Source organism: Cervus canadensis, chromosome 11 (genome assembly GCF_019320065.1).
Source record: "Cervus canadensis isolate Bull #8, Minnesota chromosome 11, ASM1932006v1, whole genome shotgun sequence".
Classification (NCBI taxonomy): domain Eukaryota; kingdom Metazoa; phylum Chordata; class Mammalia; order Artiodactyla; family Cervidae; genus Cervus; species Cervus canadensis.
In genome coordinates this window covers 48,771,125-48,794,037 of record NC_057396.1, presented here as the reverse complement: position 1 = coordinate 48,794,037, position 22,913 = coordinate 48,771,125, and the positions used below count along the sequence as shown (strand labels likewise).

At 36.8% G+C, this 22,913-nt stretch overlaps 1 protein-coding gene across 3 annotated transcripts in view; it reads right to left on the bottom strand.

Moving 5' to 3' along the window:
* Positions 1-22,913, bottom strand: part of PPME1 (protein phosphatase methylesterase 1) — a 50,479-nt gene that overhangs the window by 19,256 nt on the left and 8,310 nt on the right. For all 3 annotated transcript variants that reach the window (XM_043482677.1, XM_043482678.1, XM_043482679.1), the window contains exons 2-5: positions 10,293-10,386; positions 9,656-9,748; positions 4,722-4,779; positions 4,245-4,296 (exon numbers count right to left, since the gene is read on the bottom strand). In XM_043482677.1, the coding sequence (XP_043338612.1) occupies positions 4,245-4,296; positions 4,722-4,779; positions 9,656-9,748; positions 10,293-10,386 (297 nt within the window). The remainder of the gene's footprint in view (positions 1-4,244; positions 4,297-4,721; positions 4,780-9,655; positions 9,749-10,292; positions 10,387-22,913) is intronic.

Here is a 22,913-nt window from a genome sequence, read left to right as displayed (position 1 = left end):
ATTTAGTACAATTACATAAATATCTACCTTTATTTTAAACCTAAAATAGGCCTGAAACTCTGAACAATCATTCAACTGCTCTATGCCTCAGTTTCCCCATCCATGAAATAGGAAAACAATTTTTTTAAGCATTATAATGTAGCAGTTTGACATCACCTGCAAGATGAACTGCAGATCTAGTTTATTTTTTACTGTGTGAACTTGGATTTGTTACTTAATCTCTTAGAGTTTCAACATCTATAAAATGAAGATAAGAAGATCAACTACTATTCTGGATTGCTCTGAGGATTACTGAGACACTCAGTAGTGAAAAGAGTACTTTCATCACTTTACTTTGAAGAGAGTAAGGTGTTATACAAATATTAATTATTATTTATAATTTGTCATGTAAAGTTGTTTGAAGTATGAACGCAAATTTAGTGTTCTGAGAAATCAGAAAAATGTTCAGAGCTAATTTTTACTGGCTTCTGTTCCAGTCTTTATTATTTTTTGTTGTTGTTGTTCCAGTCTTTTATTACAAGTGAACCTATTTAACAAAGTCAAACCCCAAAGATTTGAAAAGGAGAAGTAAAGCAGAAACTTTGTTTTTCATTTGTGTATGGGCCTTCTTTGCTATAGGAAGAGTAAGTAAGGTGCGTTTCTAGAGACCACTGGCTCTACTGTCTTCTGAGAGTGAGTCAGTCAGTCAACTTCAAGCAGTTTGTCTTGCTGAGTGTCACTACATACCTCAGGCACTCACGCACTGTCAGCCATATAGCAGCTGTGAATGTAGGGACACAGTCTTTCAAATATGGTTCTCCACAGTATTCAGAATGGCAAAAATAAGTATTATTATTTCTGAAGAAATTAATCTTAAAAATCTCAAACAACAATTAGAGACATGAATAGGATAGCTGCAATATCTACAGACAATGTGAATGAGAAATAAGCAGGCCACTCAACTTTATAAGCAAAAACAAATAATTTTTAATATTCCCTCAGTTAAATTTAAGGCTAAAAGTTTTGGTTTGTTAGGTTTAATGAGTAAAATAAAAGGATGCTATGAAAGATTATCTAGTTAGTAACTGGATATACAATTTTGGTAGATGCTATCTAGGGGGATCCTGTCATATTTATTAATACTAGTTCATTTCCTGAGAAGCAGTATAGCGTATCACAGACATGACAGAAAATGTAGTATCAGAGTAAGCTGAGCTTGAATCTCAGCTCTTCTACTTTCAGTGGAGTTTCATTTTTACATAGAGTTTAGGTTCTAAGTTGATGTGAAAGGCAAAACCCATCTGTCAGGGCTACTTGAAAACCCACCAACTGCCCATTAAAATGCCCATTTTAAGATTTTTGTTTCACAGAGTGATTGAATTCAGAAACAATATAAATGTTTTATTGCTTCACCTATTTCAGCAAGAATCCAACTTGTTGGCTCTTCTGATTCTTGGTAATTATCTTCAACTCTTACAGAAGGTTTTAATCATTTATTTTCTTTTGAACTTTTTGTGTGAGTTATCAACTTATTATCTCTTAGCTCTTATTCACCATTTACATGTTCCGCAATAACTGGATGAGGCCTTTCAATATTTTTCCTTTGCTAGCTGGCAAGATGTCAAGCTATGCCAGTGGAGGGCAAAGGAGAGATACTGCAGAGAGGGTTTTGTTCCCGGTGTGCACTGACCCCACAAGCTCCTGGAGCTTGTCTAGCATCCAGGATCTGCAGCACCCACAGCTCTTCTGGTGACCAGCTCTTGCAACACAGAAGGTTTCTCCAAACACTCCATCCCCCCATCCCTAGTGTTCTTTTATTCTCCCTAGATTTTTGAAGTATAATTGGTATATAAAAATGGTACATAATTAATGTATACATTTGGTAAGTATACACTCCTATTATCATCACCATGATCAACTCCTGTTATCATCACCATGATCAAGGGAATAAACACATCCATCACCTTCAAGATTCCTTGCACTGCTCATGTGTGTGTGTGTGAATGCATACATATGCATGGTAGAAAGACTTTACATGAGAGCTACCCTCCTAACAAACTTCTAAGTGCACAGCATCATTAACTAGGCATCATGCTGTACTGCAGATCTCTGGAACCATCCCTGGTAATTCTGCTGCAGACTGCCTCTGGTGAGACAACTCCATGTGAACAGCTTCCCCGAACCCAAAAGGGCAGATTTCTGGCAAGTTCTGGCATCAAAGTGACTTCTATACCTTCAGTAAGCCATCACTAGTGCCCTCTCCAACAAGGTCTAGATCTCAATCTTTTCCACTCAGGTGCTGTCTCAGTCTGAGGGGAAATAGGAAGTGGCTGCTTCTTACATCTGCTATTTCTAGTCTTTCCTTCTGTTTTTCAAACTTGTTCCCAGCTTTACTGAGATGTAACTGATAGATAAAATTATAATATACTTAAAAAGTATACAATGTGATGATTTGACATATGTATACACTGTGACATTGATTCCCATAATCAACTTAATTAACCTTATATTCTTTAGAGCTCTTACTTTTTACCAGCCAATTCCTCATTACTCCAGTCCCGTTATAATTAATAAATCTTTATATTAAGCTTTCCTTGTTTATTACTATCTGATTTCTCTCTCCTGATTGTCCCAGATTCATACATGATTAGGCAATATTTCCTTAAGGTCATCATCAATTCTTTAATTTCTTCTTGAATGTCAGTCAAGCTATCACATCCTTGTCTGGCTGACTGGCCACTTAGAAGATATATTTCACTTTTTTGTACCCTTTAAAAATCATCTGCAAATCTTTCTATGGGTATTACATGCTTGATTATTTCAGGCTTTACTGTTCTCATATTACAAAGGAAAAAATGAGGGAGCAGATTCTTGGCTCTCCTTTCGTGGTTTCTCAGGCACATGATTATTGAGCTGAATGGTTCTCACACATTGTTATTTCTCTCTCTTTGCCAAGTACTATGGCTGAATGATCACAGTTCAGGTCCATTAACTGTGTGACCTCACACGGTTAGTTACTGTGCCAGTTTCCTCATTGATAAAAAGGTGACAAAATTTACACTATGGATTAAAACAAATAATTTATTCTAAATAAATGTTTAATTTACACTTAATAAAGCCTGGAAGATAGAAATCACATAAATAATATCTACTATAACAATACAATTTTGGCCACATGAGTTTGGGTTCTGAAGGAAAAACAGAACTTATGTCCAGATTCAACTTTACTTATATTGAGATTCAAGCTGCTAAAGTAAGAAGGGACAAGGTATTTTTGGTGCCAAAAAAATACTTGAGCGCGCATGCATTAAACACATGAGAGAGCACGTGTTAAAAGCAAGGCAGCTTGAAAAAGCCTGTTTACAATACAGAACGTTGTGTGTGTATGTACTCAGTCGTGCCCAACTCTTTGTGACCCCATGGACTGTAGCCCACCAGGCTCCTCTGTCCACAGAATGTTCCAGGCAAGAATACTGGAGTGGGTTGCCATTTCCTACTCTAGGGGATCTTCCCAACCCAAGGATCAAGCTCGTGTCTCCTGCATTGGCAGGCAGATACTTTACCACTGAGCTACCAGGGAAGTCCATACAATACAGAATAGTGGTTCCCAAATACCAGTCATGGGACTGGCTGCATCAGATTCCTTTATAGAAATTTATCAAAACATAAATGCCCAGACCCACTGGTAGAAGCATTAATTCAAAAGCTGTGAGGCAGGGCTGAATGATCTGTACTTTAAATCATTTCTCAGATAATTCTGATGAATGGCCAGGTTTGAGAGCCACTGTAGGTGCTGTACTCATCTTTTACTTTGCAGTTCAGAGTATAATCAGTTAATTCTTTAATACCTTGTTCCCATCTTACTATAAAGCTGGAAAAGGCATGTGGACAGGAATCTAAGAATATCCTAGAGGGCCTTTTGTAAACAACTATTTTTCAAGCTTGGGTCCCCAGTAGATATTCAGATTTTATTCAACTGTGTGAACAGAAGGAAACTTTTCAAAAGCTAATACAGACTAAACTGTTCCCTGAAGAATTTTCAGGGCATCATTTTAAATGATGACCATCATATTGAATATACCAAGAAACTGGAGGTTTCTTTCAATATTAAGTACTAAAGAAACACCAGATAAAGAGGAAAGAAAAAAGAAGTAAAATGTTCTCTGTTATTTATTGTTCAACAATCTCACCAGGAGAGCCATAAAGATATATTATTATTTATGGTAGTAATGTAAGCCAGGTGATTGTATAAACATATTACTTACTTTGCCATTGTTTCCGCAGACAGGTCTTCAGAATTCCTGACTTTTGTTTCACCTAAAAAGAAAATATTTTAAAAATAAAATTCCCAAGGAGATAAATGATAAAATCAGAGTACTGGCTTCCAAAAATCTCACTTTAGGATAATGAAATGGGGACTTTATAATTGTACATGATAGACACAGCAAGGATTTTCTGTTACAGATGTATCTTTATGAAGAAGGATAATTACAGTAGCAGATTTTTCCACATTCCTTATACACCACCAGAACTGGAATTTGGTCACATTAGCAGACATTTTCTCAACAAGATATATATGTGTGTGAATTTATAAAATATTTGTGAAAACTAAAAGCTAGGATTTCCCTCAAAATGCCAAAATGGAAATGACCAAACCCAGTGAACTTTTTAATACTTTACACTATTCAAAAGGGTTGGCAAATATGTCATTGAGTCAGTGAGTAATTAAGAACTTCACTCACCATGACCTCGAAGATCCAAAGCCACAATCCTACATTGAACTCTACTAATGATTGCTGCCTAGGAGGAAAACGGAAAGTATTAAGATACATCAGGGTTAGCAAAACTTTCCCCATTACCAATGATAACTTTGTTGGGTGAACTGCCATCAGAATTAAAGGATCCCAAAGGAATCAAAGGAATTCCCCTTTGAAGAAAAATTTTAAAACTAATGACTCTGTTTTTTTAGTACACATTCTGGCTCTATCCCAACTTCAAAATATGAAATCCCTCTTTAAAATTTAACTCTTCCTAGCTTTCCATGAAACAGAATAAGCACCTCTAAGCAAAGCCCCTCTGAACTCTGCTATCACCTGTGATTTTCATCCACACTCACTGGTTATCTTTTCCCTATTCTAGAAGGGAAATTCTCTAGATAAGAACCAGTGAGTCAGTCTATATCTTGGTTCAGCATATCACACAAATGTGACACTCAGATAATGAAATAACCTTGAAAGCAGCACAAGTCATAAAATCTACCAAAGATTCACTTAAGATAGAGCAGCAGTACACATAAGTTTGTGCCAATTAAAAATATATTGAAAATCATAATATCATAAGCAAGTACAATTTTATTGGTTTAAACAAACCTGAAATTGAGGATCTTCTTCCTCAAATGAACTAGACTCTTTGACAGTAATACATCACAATTAGTGTTAGTAAACGTCATCGACACTTTTTTAACTTTTAAGAAAAAGATAGGACAACTATCTAGGCTAACTCCTACATTTCATGAATGAGGAAACTGAAGTCAAGAGAAAGGAAATTATTTTCTTGGGATCATACAACTAGCAGTAAAAATAATACCAGAACCAAGGTAAGCTACTAACATAACAGTCAATGTATAACATAAAACAAATCAAAGCTCTTAAATCACATTTTCTCATTTTATTTTTGACTAAACATTTTTAATATATTCACATTATAAAAATATAGAAAATTAGTAAGAAAGAGAGGAGAAAAAAGCTCATGATTTGCCATCTAAATGTCATCTCTTTGGATGTTCTCTATGATCTTTTCCCCCAACTCTGCTGAAATATTATTGACATATAACATTTAAGTTTAAGGCACTGGATGTGATCATTTGATACATGTGTATATGCAAAATAGTTATCACAATAACCTCCAGCCTCTCACATAATCATCATTTGTGTGTGTGGATAACATTTAATATCTATTCTCTTAAAAACTTTCAAGTATTAATACCATACAATTAATTAGTCACTATGTTGTACACTTAACAGATTCCCAGAACTAATTCATCTTACAGCTGGGAGTTGGTACCCTTTGACCAACATCTCCCCATTCCCCCACGTCCTCAGTTCAGTTCAGTCGCTCAGTCGTGTCCGACTCTTTGCGACCCCATGAATCACAGCACGCCAGGCCTCCCTGTCCATCACCAACTCCCAGAGTTTACTAAAACTCATGCCCATCGAGTCAGTGATGCCATCCAGCCACCTCATCCTCTCTCGTCCCCTTCTCCTCCTGCCCCCAGTACCTCCCAGCATCAGGGTCTGTTCAAATGAATCAGCTCTTTGCATCAGGTGGCCAAAGTATTGGAGTTTCAGCTTCAGCATCAGTCCTTCCAAGGAACACCCAGGACTGATCTCCTTTAGGATGGACTGGCTGGATCTCCTTGCAGTCCAAGGGACTCTCAAGAGTCTTCTCCAACACCACAGTTCAAAAGCATCAATTTTTTGGTGCTCAGCTTTCTTCACAGTCCAACTCTCACATCCATACATGACCAATGGAAAAACCATAGCCTTGACTAGACGGACCTTTGTTGGCAAAGTAATGTCTCTGCTTTTTAATATGCTATCTAGGTTGGTCATAACTTTCCTTCCAAGGAGTAAGCGTCTTTTAATTTCATGGCTGCAGTCACCATCTGCAGTGATTTTGGAGCCCAAAAAACTAAAGTGTGACACTGTTTCCACTGTTTCCCCATCTATTTCCCATGGGGTGATGAGACCAGATGCCATGATCTTAGTTTTCTGAATGTTAAGCTTTAAGCCAACTTTTTCACTCTTCTCTTTCACTTTCACCAAGAGGCTTTTTAGTTCCTCTTCACTTTCTGCCATAAGGGTGGTGTCACCTGCATATCTAACGTTATTCATATTTCTCCCGGCAATCTTGATTCCAGCTTGTGCTTTATCCAGCCCAGCGTTTCTCATGATGTACTCTGCATGTAAGTTAAATAAGCAGGGTGACAATATGCAGCCTTGATGTACTTCTTTTCCTATTTGGAACCAGTCTTTTGTTCCATGTCCAGTTTTAACTGTTGCTTCCTGACCTGCATACAGGTTTCTCAAGAGGAAGGTCAGGTGGTCTGGTAGTCCCATCTCCTTCAGAATTTTCCACAGTTTATTCCCACCTCCTAGCCCTTGACAATCACCATTCTAATCTCTATTTCTATGAAGTCAGATTTTTTAGATTCTACATGTAACGGAGAACATATATTATTTGTCTTTATCTGACTTATTTCATCTACCACAACGCACTCAAGGTCCTCCATGTGGTTGCAAACAGCAAGATTCCTTTCTTTTTCATGGCTGAATATTCCTGTGTGTGTGAGAGAGACATGTTTTGCATGGAGTTATTCAGTTTTCCCAACACCATTTATTTTAGAGATTATCTTTTCCCCATGGAGTCTTCTTGGAGTCCTTGGAATTTTTGGTTTCAGTAAAGTTGAACTTATCAATCTTTTTCTTATGGCTTCCACTTCATGTGGCTGCCCCACACCATATATTAATGTTCTTATCATCTTTTAAAATTCAGTAGTTTAATCCATTTGGATTTTTTTATAATAACCTATTTTTATACATGGGCTTATTTCTGGATTCTTTCTGCCAATACCATACTACTGATAAGAGTTTTAGAATATGTTTTTGTTCATGTACTGTTGAAGCCTTGCTTGGAGAATTTTGGGTATTACTTTGCTAGCGTGTGAGATGAGTGCAATTGTGCAGTAGTTTGAACATTCTTTGGCACTGCCTTTCTTTGGGATTGGAATGAAAACTAAGCTTTTCCAGTCCTGTGGCCACTGCTGAGTTTTCCAGATTTGCTGGCATATTGAGTGCAGCACTTTCACAGCATCATCTTTTAGGATTTGAAATAGCTCAACTGGAATTCCATCACATCCACTAGTTTTGTTCAGTGATGTTTCCTAAGGCCACTTGACTTCGCATTCCAGGATGCCTGGCTCTAGGTGAGTGATCCTACCATTGTGATTATTTGGGTCATGAAGATCTTTTTCATATAGTTCTTCTGTGCATTCTTGCCACCTCTTCTTAATATTTTCTGCTTCTGTTAGATCCATACCATTTCTGTCCTTTATTGTGCCCATCTTTGCATGAAATGTTCCCTTGGTATCTCTTAATTTTCTTGAAGAGCTCTCTAGTCTCTGCCATTCTATTGTTTTCCTCTGTTTCTTTGCAATGATCACTGAGGAAGGCGCTCTTATCTCTCCTTGCTATTCTTTGGAACTCTGCCTTCAAATGGGTATATCTTTCCTTTTCTCCTTTGCCTTTCACTTCTCTTCTTTTCACAGCTATTTGTAAGGCCTCCTCAGACAGCCATTTTGCTTTTTTGCATTTCTTTTTCTTGGGGATGGTCTTGATCCCTGTCTTCTGTACAATGTCAAGAACCTCCATCCATAGTTCATCAGGCACTCGTCTATCAGATCTAATCCCCTGAATCTATTTCTCACTTCCACTGTATAATAGTAAGGGATTTGATTTAGGTCATACCTGAATGTTCTAGTGGTTTTCCCTACTTTCTTCAATTTAAGTCTGAATTTGGCAATAAGGAGTTCATGATCTGAGCCACAGTCAGCTCCCCGTCTTATTTTTGCTGACTGTATAGAGCTTCTTCGTCTTTGGCTGCAAAGAATATAATCAATGTGATTTCATTGTTGACCATCTGGTGATGTCCATGTGTAGAGTTTTCTCCTGTGTTGTTGGAAGAGGGTGTTTGCTATGACCAGTGTGTTCTCTTGGCAAAACTCTATTAGCCTTTGCTCTGCTTCATTCTGTACTCCAAGGCCAAATTTGCCTGTTACTCCAGGTGTTTCTTGACTTCCTACTTTTGCATTCCAGTCCCCTATAATGAAAAGGACGTCTTTTTTGGGTGTTAGTTGTAGAAGGTCTTGTAGGTCTTCACAGAACCATTCAACTTCAGCTTCTTCAGCACTACTGGTCAGGGCATAGACTCGAATTATTTTGATACGGAATGGTTTGCCTTGGAAACGAACAGAGATCATTCTGTCGTTTTTGAGATTGTATCCAAGTACTGCATTTTGGACTCTTCTGTTGACTGTGAGGGCTACTCCATTTCTTCTAAGGGATTCTTGCCCACACTAGTAAATATAATGGTCATCTGGTTAAATTCACCCATTCCAGTCCATTTTAGTTCACTGATACCCAAAATGTTGACATTCACTCTTGCCATCTCCTGTTTGACCATTTCCAATTTGCCTTTGATTTGATTGATTTCCAATTTGATTCACGGACCTAACATTCCAGGTTCCTATGCAATATTGCTCTTTACAGCATCGGACTTTGCTTCTATCACCAGTCACATTCACAACTGGGTGTTGTTTTTGCTTTGGCTTCGTCTCTTCATTCTTTCTGGAGTTATTTCTCCACTGATCTCCAGTAGCCTACTGGGCACCTACCAACCTGGGGAGTTCATCTTTCAGTGTCCTATCTTTTTGCCTTTTCATACTGTTTATGGGTTTCTCAAGGCAAGAATACTGAAGTGGTTTGCTATTCCCTTCTCCAGTGGACCACATTTTGTCAGAACTCTCCACCATAACCGATCCATCCTGGGTGGCCCTACATGGCATGGCTGATAGTTTCATTGAGCTAACGTTAACTTCCACTATCAACTACTTACTTACCGTGAACACAGCCCAGGAAAGGGCAGAATGGCCTCCTCCATGCAGAAGGAGTAGGACTGGACCCTCTGAACCACTCTTGTAAACTCGAAAAGTGTATGAATAGTTAAAGATAACATAACTAAGCTTTTGCTCACTGAAATTTTTGATTACTTAATTATGATGATACCAATCAGAAAATTCAGACAGGACTAAGCTATAAGCAAAGCTACAGCCTTCCAAGCTTAAGAGGAACTTACGGAGAAGTTTCTGAGACACCAGACCTGTTTTTGAGGCATGGGAGCTGTGTGACACTTTTTCAATTGAAAAAAAAAATACACCGAACTATTCCCTTTGCCCTAATGAGGACATAATTCCTGGTTTCTAGACAATAAACTGGTTCAACTCACTTCACTCATGAAACCGTTCCTCAAAAGATATATCAGTTTCAGGAATTTAATTTCTTAATCCCTTCCCATGTATTAGACAATTATAGCCAAGTAAGATATTAATAGTCTTACAAGTAACATCCCATGTTGTGCAAGGAACAGACGGAATAAAAATGAAATAAACAGCAAAAATAAAGAACATTTTAGGAACTATACAAATCTTTGTAGACACTATAAATTTATTAAGGAATAAGCGAGTTTGCAAAGGATATATCCTTGCCAGTTTCATTCTCTACTTCTACATCTTCCATGGACTCAAAGTACTGACTCCAAGGAACAGGAGAAAAGTCCCGCTTTCTTCCAGGGCTAAGGGTAAGAAAAAGAGAGAGATTACAAATAAAACATAGTCATGCATGAAAAGATAAAATCTTGATCAAAATATTAAACCTGAAATGAAAACAGCATTTCTCATAAAGATATGAAGAGTTTTTATACAGTAAGTATTACATTAAAATGTGTTTTGAAAAGCTCAAATATGTATAAAAACTTTAGGATTTTAGGAAATTCATTAGTATATTTTAATCACAAACATATTGCATATATATACACAAGTTCTCTCACCTTATTCTTGGCTATAGGCTCATTCCTATCCTTTCAACCCAGTTTAATATTGTTCCTACCACAATAATTTTTGGTCACTATTGCTTCGTCATACCTTTAATCTTCCTTTTTTTTTCATGCTTCTATGTCATTTCCCAACCAAATGGCAAACTGGCCGTATCAATACCTTGAATTTCTGGGCATTTATTTGAAGATAAGCTTACACATAACTGAAATGACTTATCTAGTCAATGTACCATTGTCTGTTAGAGAAAAACTGAAAATAACCTAAGTATCAGCAGGTAACTGATTAAAATAAATTTTGGTATATAGAGAAACAATAGTTATAAAAAGCAATTATATATTGATAAAATTCCTTATTTATAGATATGATACACTGTGAAGTAAACAAACATGATGCACATACTACCATATGGGTAAAAATGGGAAATACATATAAATACAATTCCTTATGTATGTTCAGACTATCTCTGGAAGTATACTGATATAACATTGATGGTAACCTGGGAGGGGAACTATGACTAGGAGGAGAGAGGAACAATTTTCAATGCACATCCCTTTCTATCTTTCTATTTTTGAACAATGTATCATTTAAAAATATTAAATCATTTTAAAACAAAGCTAATCAATAAATATCCACCTACAACCTATGTCTTCAACTTTGGATGGAACATAAGAAAGAAAAACCCTAAGTCTTCCTCTATTTCCATATCTACTCTTCTTTCCAGTAATGAAGGAAATTCAGAACTCTTTTACGAGCAAAACATTAACTACTGCCTGAGATCTTACACATGCTATGGGACCAAACCGCGGGTATGTATAAAGTATAATATAAAGTCCCCTTTAAAAATTTAAGTGATAGAATGTCAACATTTGGCTGTTTGCCTCTTTATGTGTCCTTTAACTTGGTCCTCTATTCCTATAAAGTAGTATTTACATCCAAAAAAAAAAAAAATTTAAGTGAATACAGAAGTACTCTAGGTTGACTATAATACGGAATGAATTACAATGAGGCAGCTGGGCAATCAAGGATGTATTCTCTCAACAGTCAAGTATTTATTGAATATCATTTTCTACTAGGCACTGAAACAGATTAGTGGGTCTCAATCCATGTAATAAAATTACCTGGGAAGTTTTTAAAAATACTGATGCTTAGGTCTAACTCAAGAAATTGATTTAAACCATCTGGGATGTGGCCTAGGTACTGATAATTTTTAGTTTTCCAAGTTGAGAGAGAGATGCTAGAAATACAAAGGAGAGTATATGGTTTGCAGTGACAGAGGAGTTCAAACTCCTCATTAGTTCAGTTCAGTTCAGTTCAGTCGCTCAGTCGTGTCCGACTCTTTGCGACCCCATGAATCACAGCACACCAGGCCTGCCTGTCTATCACCACCTCCCGGAGTTTACTCAAACTCATGTCCATTGAGTTGGTGATGCCATCCAGCCATCTCATCCTCTGTCGTCCCCTTCTCCTCCTGCCCCCAATCCCTCCCAGCATCAGGGTCTTTTCCAATGAGTCAACTCTTCGCATGACAGTTCCTACCACTGCCCTATAATTCCTAACACAGTATGAACTTGGGCAAATTCAACTGATCTAAACTCTTTCTGCCTTAAATTATAGTGACTAAGTAAAATAAGATATCTTTTAAAAGAATCAAATAAATCTGGTAGTTGCTCAGTAAATGTGTAAACCTACCTTCTGATAGAAAAACTTCTTCTGTGGAAGTAAACTACAACTTTAGACCTATTTTTCTGGTTTGCTGGTTACACTTGAATTCCTACTGGAAAACTAAAAGCAGAACTCTTTAATTTTACTCACACTCACAAACTCATCTATGCATATATTAATTTGAGTATATATAACAACAATAACATGGCATGCCAAACATATTATTATAGATTCTAAGGATCTTGAATGAAATTTTAATGTCTAGACCTAGGATATGGTAGCAGTAGTACTTAACATCTGCTGTACACAACAGTGAGTCACTGTTCCAATTTACAAGCATAATTCGATTTAATTCTTACAAAACTCTGAAAGATATTTTTATCCCCATTTCACAGATGAGAAAACAGATTAGATACACAAAGCAACTTGCCCAAGGTTATACAACTACCAAGTGGCAGTAACAGGATTCAACTCCAGTTCCATCACTCTTCAAAGTCTCTGTACTTTATTCCAATGCTGCACTAATTCTCAGATTTTTAAAAAAATATATTTCTTTGGTTGCGTCAGGTCTTCATTGTGGTGCACAGGACCTCTGTTGCATCACGCAGAATCTTTCATTGCAGCACGTGGACTCTGGTTGTGGTGCAAGGGCTCAGCTGCTCTGTGGCATGTGGGATATCAGTTCCCTGACCAGGGATCAGACCTGCGTCCCCTGCATTGCAAGGCAGTTTCTTAACCACAGAACACCAGGGAAGTCCCCTTCAGATTTTTTTTCTTTCTCACTCTTTCATTTATACTTCTGAAAAGTAATAAGGCTTTATTTAGGGCATATTATCAAAGGTTTCCTGTTCAGAATCTAGATATGATTAACTTTGCCAAGGCCACAGAAACTTTCCAAGTTGGCCAGGCACAAGTTAAAGAAAAAGTACTTTCTACAATCAGAAATTATTGCCAGGAGAACAGCCTCCACTTCTATCTAATCTTCCTTTTAAAAAAAAGTTTCAGGGACTACCCAACTTTCCCAACGTATGAGTAATTCCCATTTAGTTTAAAAGGCAATAATTTACACCTCAAAATGCTGCTCCTACTACCACAGAGATTTTTCAGGCATACTCCTAACATCTGCATTTCAACACATAATTGTTTATATACTCCAAGACTTGGGGACATTTGGTAATTTAGACAAGAAGTAAAATAGTAAGGACCTTGTATGAAAACTAGTTCTAAAAAATACATGCACCCTAATATTCAGAGCAGCACTATTTACAATAGCCAGGACATGGGAGCAACCTAAATGTCCATCAACAGAGGAATGGATAAAGAAAATATGGTACACATATTCAATGGAATATTACTCAGCCATAAAAAGGAATGAAATAATGCCACTTGCAACAACAAGGATGGACCTAGAGATTATCATACTAAGTGAAGTAAGTCAGACAGAGAAAGACAAAAACAGCGTATCACTCATATGTGAAATCTAAAAATACGACACAAATGAACATACCTATGAAACAGAAACAGACTCACAGATACAGAGAACAGACTTGTGGTTGCCAACTTGTGATTGGGGATGCAGGCGGTGGGGGGAGAAAGGATTTCAAGTCGGGGATTAGCAGATGCAAACTAGTATATATAGGACAGATAAACAAGGTCCTATATATTCCATGATAAACAATAGAAAATATATATTTATTTATAACTTAGTGACTCTGCTATACAGCCGAAATTAATTCAACATTGTAAATCAATTATAGCTTGATTTAAAAAAAAAAACCCTTGGCCTATATGTTAATCTTAACAATCTATTTCCAGCAGAAAGTGGAAAAATTTTAAAGGGGATGAAAAGAATGAGGGGCTACTGCACTCTTAAAACTTTTAAAATCTAAATTAATTTTCCATTTGCTAGACTAAAGCTTTGTTCTGCCATTATTAATTGTGCGACCTTGGGCAAGTCACTTAACTTCTCAAGGCCTGAGTTTCTTCATGTCAGATAGGTTTGTAGCATCAGTTTTATAAGCTTTGTTATGAGGATTAAAGTAGTCCTTTGGCTACTCTCAAATTACCCTGTTCTATTCTCTGGTGGCTCAAACAGCAAAGAATCTGCCTACAATGCAGGAGACCCGGGTTTGATCCCTGGGTCAGGAGGATTCCCTGGAGATAGGAATCTTTTCCATGGCAACCCCCTCCAGTATTCCTGCCTGGAGAATTCCATGGACAGATGAACATGAGTCCAGTGGGCTACAGTCCATGGGTTCACAAAGAGTCAGACACAGCTGAGCAACTAACACTTACTATTTTTGTCATGGAGCCAATCATTTTCAAAAATTAGTTTATTCCTTGGATGTATGGATCCCAGTGAGGCTGCAGAAGGAGAGGGTGGTGAACTGGGAGAACAGGACTGACATATACACTATCATGTATAAAGCAGGTATCTAGTAAGAACCCTACTCTATAGCACATGGATCTCTACTCAATGCTCTGTGGTAACCTACATGGGAAGAAAATAAAAAAAAACTCCATCTTATTTGATAGAACACATCCTCCATTAGCTTCCTGAGAAAGGGGAATTAATTTTGAAACTTTGCATGTCAGAAAATGCTGTTACCCATTTTTACACTTGACTGACAGCTTTCTTTGATATTGAAATTTTATGTTACAGACATTTCCATACTGTGGAAGGAAGTACCTTGATAGATTCAACTTTGGAAGTGTTGGCTAAAATTATACGTACATTTGTATAAAAATGTGAATATATAAAAAATAAGTATATATAAGATCACATTTATATAATTACATTTTTAAAACATATACAGGGAATTCCCTGGTGGTACAGTGTTTAGGAGCTGGCACTTTCCCTGTGGTAGCCTGGGTTCAATTATTGGCTGGGGGACTAAGATCCTGCAAGCTATGTTGTGTGGTGGGGAAAAACACAAAAACAAAAAACAAAGGACACCACTGAAAATATGGAAAATCATAGATCTGATAAGGAACTTGTATCTAGAATATATAAAGAACTCATAACACAAAGATAACCCAATTTCTTAATGAACAAAGGATCTGAAAAGACATTCTTCCAGAGAAGATATACAAGTGGTCAATAAGGACATGAAAAGATATTCAGCATCATTTAGTTATTAGGGAAATGCAAATCAAAACCACAACAAAGAACCACTTCACATCACTAACACAGCTTTTGACAGAAAGACTGCCAATGACAAGTGTTGGCAAGAATGGAGAGAGTTAGAACCCACATCCATTGCTGATGGGAATATAAAATGGTACAGCTGCTTTGAAGAACAGTTTGTCAATTCCTCAAAAGGTTAAACAGAGATATCATATGATCTAGCAATTCCATTCCTAGGAAACTTCCCAAGGAAAATGAAAACATCATGTCTACATAAAAACTTGTATGACAATGTTCACAGGGGCATCGTTCATAATAGCTAAAAAGTAGGAACAACTCAAGTCTCTATTAACTGTTGAACAGATAAATAAAATTTGGTATAAATCCATACAATGGAATATTATTGGGCAACAAAAAAAGAATAGAGTAATTCAACATGCTACAATAAAGATGAACTTAAAATATTATGGTAGGCAAAGAGCTCATTCACAAAAGATCACATATATTGTTTAAGTCCATTTATTATAAATGTCCAGATTAGGTACATCTATTGAGAAAGAAAACAGATGGCTGCCTAGGGCTTGGAGGTTTAAGGGAAAGTGAGGACTAAAAAGCAAGACATATTGCTCATGGGTATAAAGTTTCTTTTGGGATGCTAAACATGTTCTAAATTGACTATGGTAATGGTTGCAGAACTTTGGGCATATGCTTAAAAAAAAACATTGTACATTCTAAATGAGTCAGTTGTATAGTATGTGAACTCTATCTCAATTAAAGTGTTAGCCAAAAATGAGAAGGGGAACATTTAATTATATCATTACTACTCTAATAGAGAAAACAATGAAATTAGAAAAACACAGGTCAGATGAGACAAAATACAAAATAAGATGGCAGAAATAAATCCAAATGTATGAAAAATAAACTAATTACTCTAGGTTTTAAATATCTTAAGATGAGATTTTTTAAAAATTTCAAAATATATACTTTTTAAAAAGAGACAAAAAGTTCTAAAATAAAAAAAGATGGACAAAAACATAGTAGGCAAATATTAGACAAAACAATTTTACATTATTCTTTCTCAAACTTTAGGGCATTTTTCTATCAACTTCTAATTAAGTTATTGCTGTTGAGTTTTTTTAATTTATAGATTTTCTATCATTTCTTACCAATATATACTTTTAAATTTTTATTTTATATTGCAGTTGAGTTTTAAAGAATCTTTTTATCCCCCACATTTCTAAACTTTAATCTTAAAGTAGAACAAGCTTCTTCTTAGGAGATCCCTTAAACTTTCTCTTCTATTGAATTATATCAACTATACATGTTTTTATTCCCAACATTTACATTTTGTTCTCTGAAACCAGGTTCCTTTTTTTTTTTTTAATAATAGAGCATTCTCTTCTTGTTTCACAGATGCCAAACTGTCTCGTCTCTAACAAGAGATGTTGGTTGGGGCGGGGGGCGGGGGGGCGGGTGTTTGGTTTTTTGTGGGGTTTTTTTGGCTGTACCCCAAGGCTTGGCTTGCAAGATCTTTGTTCCCCAATCAGGGATTGAACCTGTGCCATAGCAGTGAAAGTGCCAAGTCCTAACCACTGGACCACCAGAAAATTCGAGATGCTCACTTATTTAGTATTTTATTTTGTTCTATGCACTACTGTTTCCTTTTCTCATTTTGTTTTGGTTTCTGTCTTTTGTGTTAGAGGCCTTCCCTGGATTACTGGTGATTCTATGAAAAAGGAGGGGGAAAAAAAAAAAGAAAAAGGAGGGTTTGTTGACTACTGAGTATCACTGTACAGTTATCAAGTAGAGACCCGGACTTTTAAATGAGGGACTCTTCCCTTTAAATATCAATATCTGCATGTCTTTTCTCTTAGGCCAGCCATTTCTCCAGAGATAAATCCTCCAATCTTCTGCTTGGGCCATAAAACTAGCTGTGAGCCTTCTGAAAAGGATGTGAAGAGTCTCATTTGTTCAGTCAACAAATAGGCATTAATAAGCACCTATGAGATATTATTTTAGGCACTGGGAATACTGCAGTGAACAAAAAACAAAACCCCTCCTCTTGTGTTTACACTTAATAGGAGACATGGGCAAAAGTTTGCAAGGTGGCAATAAGGGCCATATAAAGTCAGGAAGCAGGACAATGAATATCAGAATGGGAAGGAATAAATTTTAAATCAGGTGATCAGGGAAGGCTTCTTTAAGCAAAGACCTGAGGAAAGTAAAGGAGAAACCATAACATATTTAGAAGACACAATTATGTACTTTCACTTAATACCTGTTTCATCCAGCTGCTTTATCCCTCTCATATCCCTACTGTCTCTAAATCCAGAGCCACTCTGGTTCAATTTTTCCAGAAGTTAACCTGTCTCCCATTATTGAGAAATTTATTTTCAATAAATAGAGGGAAAGGAAAAGATCTGGGAGTCTAATGGAGTCAATCAATCCTATTTTTAACCCCCTTTCAGAGGTACCTAGCATCTACAATTCCTGAATCTTTATGGGGTTGACATATGGATTAACTTCAACTTTCATTCTCTTTCTACAGTTTGCAGTTCGCTCTTCCCTGTCAGTGAATTAACAGTTTTCAACTTGCCATCTTCCTAAATCCTGCTGGTATCTTACCTTCCCTCCTCTTCCTTGTCCTTTGATTATTCCTTTTTCCAAGTTACTTTACTATAATTTCAAGGGGCTTGAGGAGAAAATGGAGATGAATTAATGAACTAATTTCAACAACTCTCTAGGGTAGCTGCTATTATTCCTCTTTTGCAAATGAGAAAGCTAAACCCAAGAGAGGTTAAATAACTCATCCAAAACCATAAAAAGTAGCTCAGCTAGGGTCATTTCCTTATTGGTTTTTAATACTACCCTCAAAATAATATTAGGTTCTCTCTCCATTCTTAAAATCATCAAAGCTAACAATAAGCACCCAGAAATCCCCAGGAAGAAGTGGAAGAGGATTAGTTCCTGCCATAGGGATAATGATTGGTAGAGGACTCTTAAAGCAAGTCTGAGTACCACGGAGACTAAGAAGAAAGTCAAGGTTTACAACTATAATTATAATGATGGGACAGAGCAGAAGGGTGGAGTGAAAAGGAAGAATCAAAGACAATTCTCAAGTTTCTCTGAAGTCATTCACAAAGAAAGAACAGAGGAAACCTTATAAAAGAGTTCCAACTTAACAAAACACTGATTTACCAGGTGCTTGAAAATTCTACATCCTACTCCTAATACTTCTCTGCGTTGGCCACTGATGAAAATGTTCCTTATTAACTGGGCATCATAGAATCCAAAAATGGAAATAGCAGGATCTTACACAACGTCCTGTATTAGACAAGAAAGGATACTTATGGCCCAATATACGACTGGTTGTATGAATGAAACCTTACCTCACTTAAAACCACTTTCAGATAAGATATTTAGTCTATGGGAACTTCCAACCTGCTGAGTCAGATCACACAAAAACCTGCTTTGTTTCAAATGGATGGATAAAGACAATGGCTGCAGCACAATAACAACTCTAAACTTATACTTCTGATAATTAAGAACTGTGCTTTACCCAAGTTAGAAATTTTTCTAAATTTTATTTCTACCACTCACCCAATATAAGAACAGCATAAGTAATAACATCTTTTTCAAAAACACTAAAAGTAAACAGAAAAAAGGATATAAAGTGATCCGGCCTCAAACAAAAACACAACCACTGAGATATCAGTAATGAAAGCAAAAAAGCAGGCAATAGAACACTTTATGACAGTCTACAAAGATCAACTGGAGTTGTTCACTCTTATTACTGATGCGTGGCCATTCTCAGTCATCAGAACACGTGGAAGCTACTATTCTGCTTAGATATATCACAATAGGAAGAAAGAGTTTTGAGATCAGAGCTTAAAGGCCAATAAAATCCTTATAGAAAACCCTAATATTTCAGAACCAGTGGTTCTATAACCCCTTCCCTAGACTCATCTAAATGCCATGACGATCCAGAATAAAAGACAAACAGCAAATATCTTTAGGGTAATTATTTAAGGGATTTTTTCCAGTCACAACTTGCTTATATAAGCAGCTAACTTAATTTCAATTAAAGAGACCTCTGGGTATGCCTTGAATGGCAGGCCCTGATACACTTTCTGGGCATGAGGGAAATCAGCAGGCCTGAAATTTTCATCAATGAAAACTTGCTTCTTGACCTCAAAGAGCTAATGCTTGGAGGGAGATAGGCAAGTAAACAGTCACTGTATACTATAGCTATGACAGAAATAAGCCTAGGGTACCATAAGAGCTCACAGATGGGACATTCAATCTTGTTCAGGACACTTATGGGGATGGAACCAGGTCAGAGAAGGATTCACAAAGATTACATCTGGTGGGAAAATTTTGTTAAATCAAATGCTATAAAAATTGGAAGTACCATTTTTATTAAACAATGACTTGGATAGGGAATAGGCAAAAGTACAAACCTTCTAATTATCAATAAAAAAGTAATTTCCCAATATTCAGTGGAAAAAAATGTTAGTGTATTCTCCAACTTAAAAATGGCCTTATATTTCAAAGGTTTGTAAAGTAAGTTGTTGGAAAAACTGAAGTACATTTCCTCTGATTAACAGTATTATAAAATATTCGTAGATTCTCTGAGAAGCTCCATCCCCAAGTCTAGTTAGCCATAATATGTTACAATGCTATTTCTGATGAAATTCAGTTAATAATAAGCATGTAGTTCACGTGATTCACATAGAAAACTGAATTTAAATTGATATTAATATATCTTGAACCATGGTTCTTAGGCTTAAGGAAAAGCTGGTTTAATTAAATGGATGAGAAGGATTAAATGAAACAAACCAGACACACGTGCATTTGTGCTGGGCACTTGACAAGCATTATCTAAATTTAATCCCCACAACAACCTGGATTGCATTTTCTTAACAGGATAAACATAGAGGGATATAAATATGGAATCATAGAGGGATATAATAGGGTACAAGTTCATTTTTATATACTGTTAATAATCACAGTTTTTTTTTTTTTTTAATAATCACAGTTTTAAAATTTCACTTCTATGCTCAAGAAGTCTGGCTCTTCCCTCATATTTACTTCCCTACTAAATTCAGGGTGCACAATTCTAAGCTGATGAAAAAACGTCATATGTCCACTGTATCTGAGCATCATTCATTCATTGATCAAATGTTTACTGACCTCCTGTGTGCTAACCACTTTGGGGCTAAAACACAAAAGGAGATTACTGTTAAATTAGTGAAGACTAAGCAAAATAAATCACAATCAAGTTGTGAGATGAAATAGTGTATGTACAAGGCACCACTGACTGATGATAAACCATGATTTTTCTAACACTAAAAAAAAAAGAGTTACCGGGGAATTCCCTGGTGGTCCAGTGGTTAGAACTCTGCACTTTCACTGCCAAGGAAGCAAGTTCAAGCCCTGGTCAGGGAACTAAAAAAAATAAAAAGCTACCAACTAAAGTATGCCACAATACTTTATCACGCAGAATTCATTTTACATTTCTTTTTATAACTTTATATCTTTAGTTAGCTATTTTTGGCTACTCTGGGTCTGCATTGCTGGGTGTGGGTTTTGTCTGTTCTGGCGAGTGGGGGCCACTCTCCAGCTGCAGTGCACAGACTTCTCATTACAGCGGCTGGCTTCTCTTGGGGCAGACTACAGGTTCTAGAGGGCGGACTCAGTACTTGTGGTGCAAGGACTTAGCTGCTCCATGGCCTGCACAATCTTCCTGGGCTTCATAGGTGGCTCAATGGTAAAGAATCCACCTGCCAAGCAGGAGACCTGCGTTTAATTCCTGGGTCCGGAAGATCGATCTCCTGGAGAAGAAAACGGCAACTCACTCCAGTATTCTTGTCTGGGAAATCCCATGGACAGAGGAGCCTGGTGGGCTACAGTGCATGAAGTCACAAAGAGTTGGATACGACTTAGCAACTAAACAACTAACTACTCTCATAGTAAGGACTTACTTCAGTTCTGGAGAATAAGAGAGAAAAAGTGTCAAGTTTTGTTAAAGTAAAACTAAGCAACACGCACGAATCTTTATATACAAGAGACAAACTCCAAGCATGAGTTTCAACCTTATGAGCATTTTAAATCGCAAATTAGTCAATGTACTTGTAAACACTCACAATACACTCAGCCTAAATGCTTGGTGTTGAAATAAAGTATTGATTCTATTTATGAACTGAAACGACTTTCAGAGGAGTATCACTTAAATTACCCCATCTTAATGCAACTGGTGAGGAAATAAGGTTTCTTTACAGAGTGAAGCTAAACAGGTCTAGGATTTCAGTTTCTCATTCAGTCAGCACTTCAGCAGCCAGCACGTGAGACACCCAGGAAATTAAGACATGATTCCTACCATTAAGAAGCTCACAGTCCTGAGTAGACAGCAGATCAATAATTACAGGAGTCAGAGGGTTAAGTGTTATATCTACAGAAGACTGTGGGGGCATAGAAGATGTGCTCCTTGACTACTATGTGATAATGCCTACTAGGAGATAATGACCAAAACCAACAGAACTGTATGACCACTATGCATCAACTGTTAAGGAAATAAGGGAGAGGAAGAAGAAAAAGAGAGAAGAAAATTTTTTCCCTGCCTAGACACAAGGAATAAGAAATAAAAGTTGTATGTTTTTAGGTGAATGTCTCAAATCCAAATAGACTTATTAGTATTTCAACATCTACTAGGCTGCTTAAGTTTGTTAGGAGGGCAAGTAATGAGGCATGAGCTGCACAGTAGCAGTTCCTAGTCATTGTTGTCACAAATTCTCCAGCTTAGGAGTCTTCTGGTGGGGACAAAATACTGAAGTCTAATTGCAGCCAGCTATTTAAAGCAAGACACCACTGCACTTATATAAAAAAAAGAAAAGTTCTCATTAGCAACACTGAAGAGAATGGCAAGAATGGAAAGGAAGGCAACCAAATGGCTGTCTGGGATGATGAGAGTTCATTACTATTGATAAGGGCATCTTATTAAAGCAGATGACTTAGATTCTAAAAACTGTGTACTGGATCAGATTATTAAGAGATCATCTAATTCAAATCTTACTTTATGGGAAGGAATAATTAGCTGTCTATTATACAACAAGTTGGATTTTGAATTCAGCAAGAAAAATATTCCCTTTTAAAAATGTGAAAGACTCAAAGACATAAATTTCCCAGAGCCACTCTCCACAGCACTAGAGCTTAAACTCAAGCATGTCTGGTGCCACAGAAGTCTTTATAGAACACTTCAGAGTTCCTTCTGAGGCCCAGAAAGAGGAAGACTTGACCAAGTCACATGGCTTATTAGTGGCAGAGATAGGATTCCCACTTACACCTGGAAAAAGTCCATGGCAAGGACATACACAGAGACACAGTGGAAAAAGACTGATGGTAAACAACTTCAGCCTTCTGCCATGATTTATAATGACAAGAATTTTCAACATAATCTCTTATTCAATCTTCAAAATA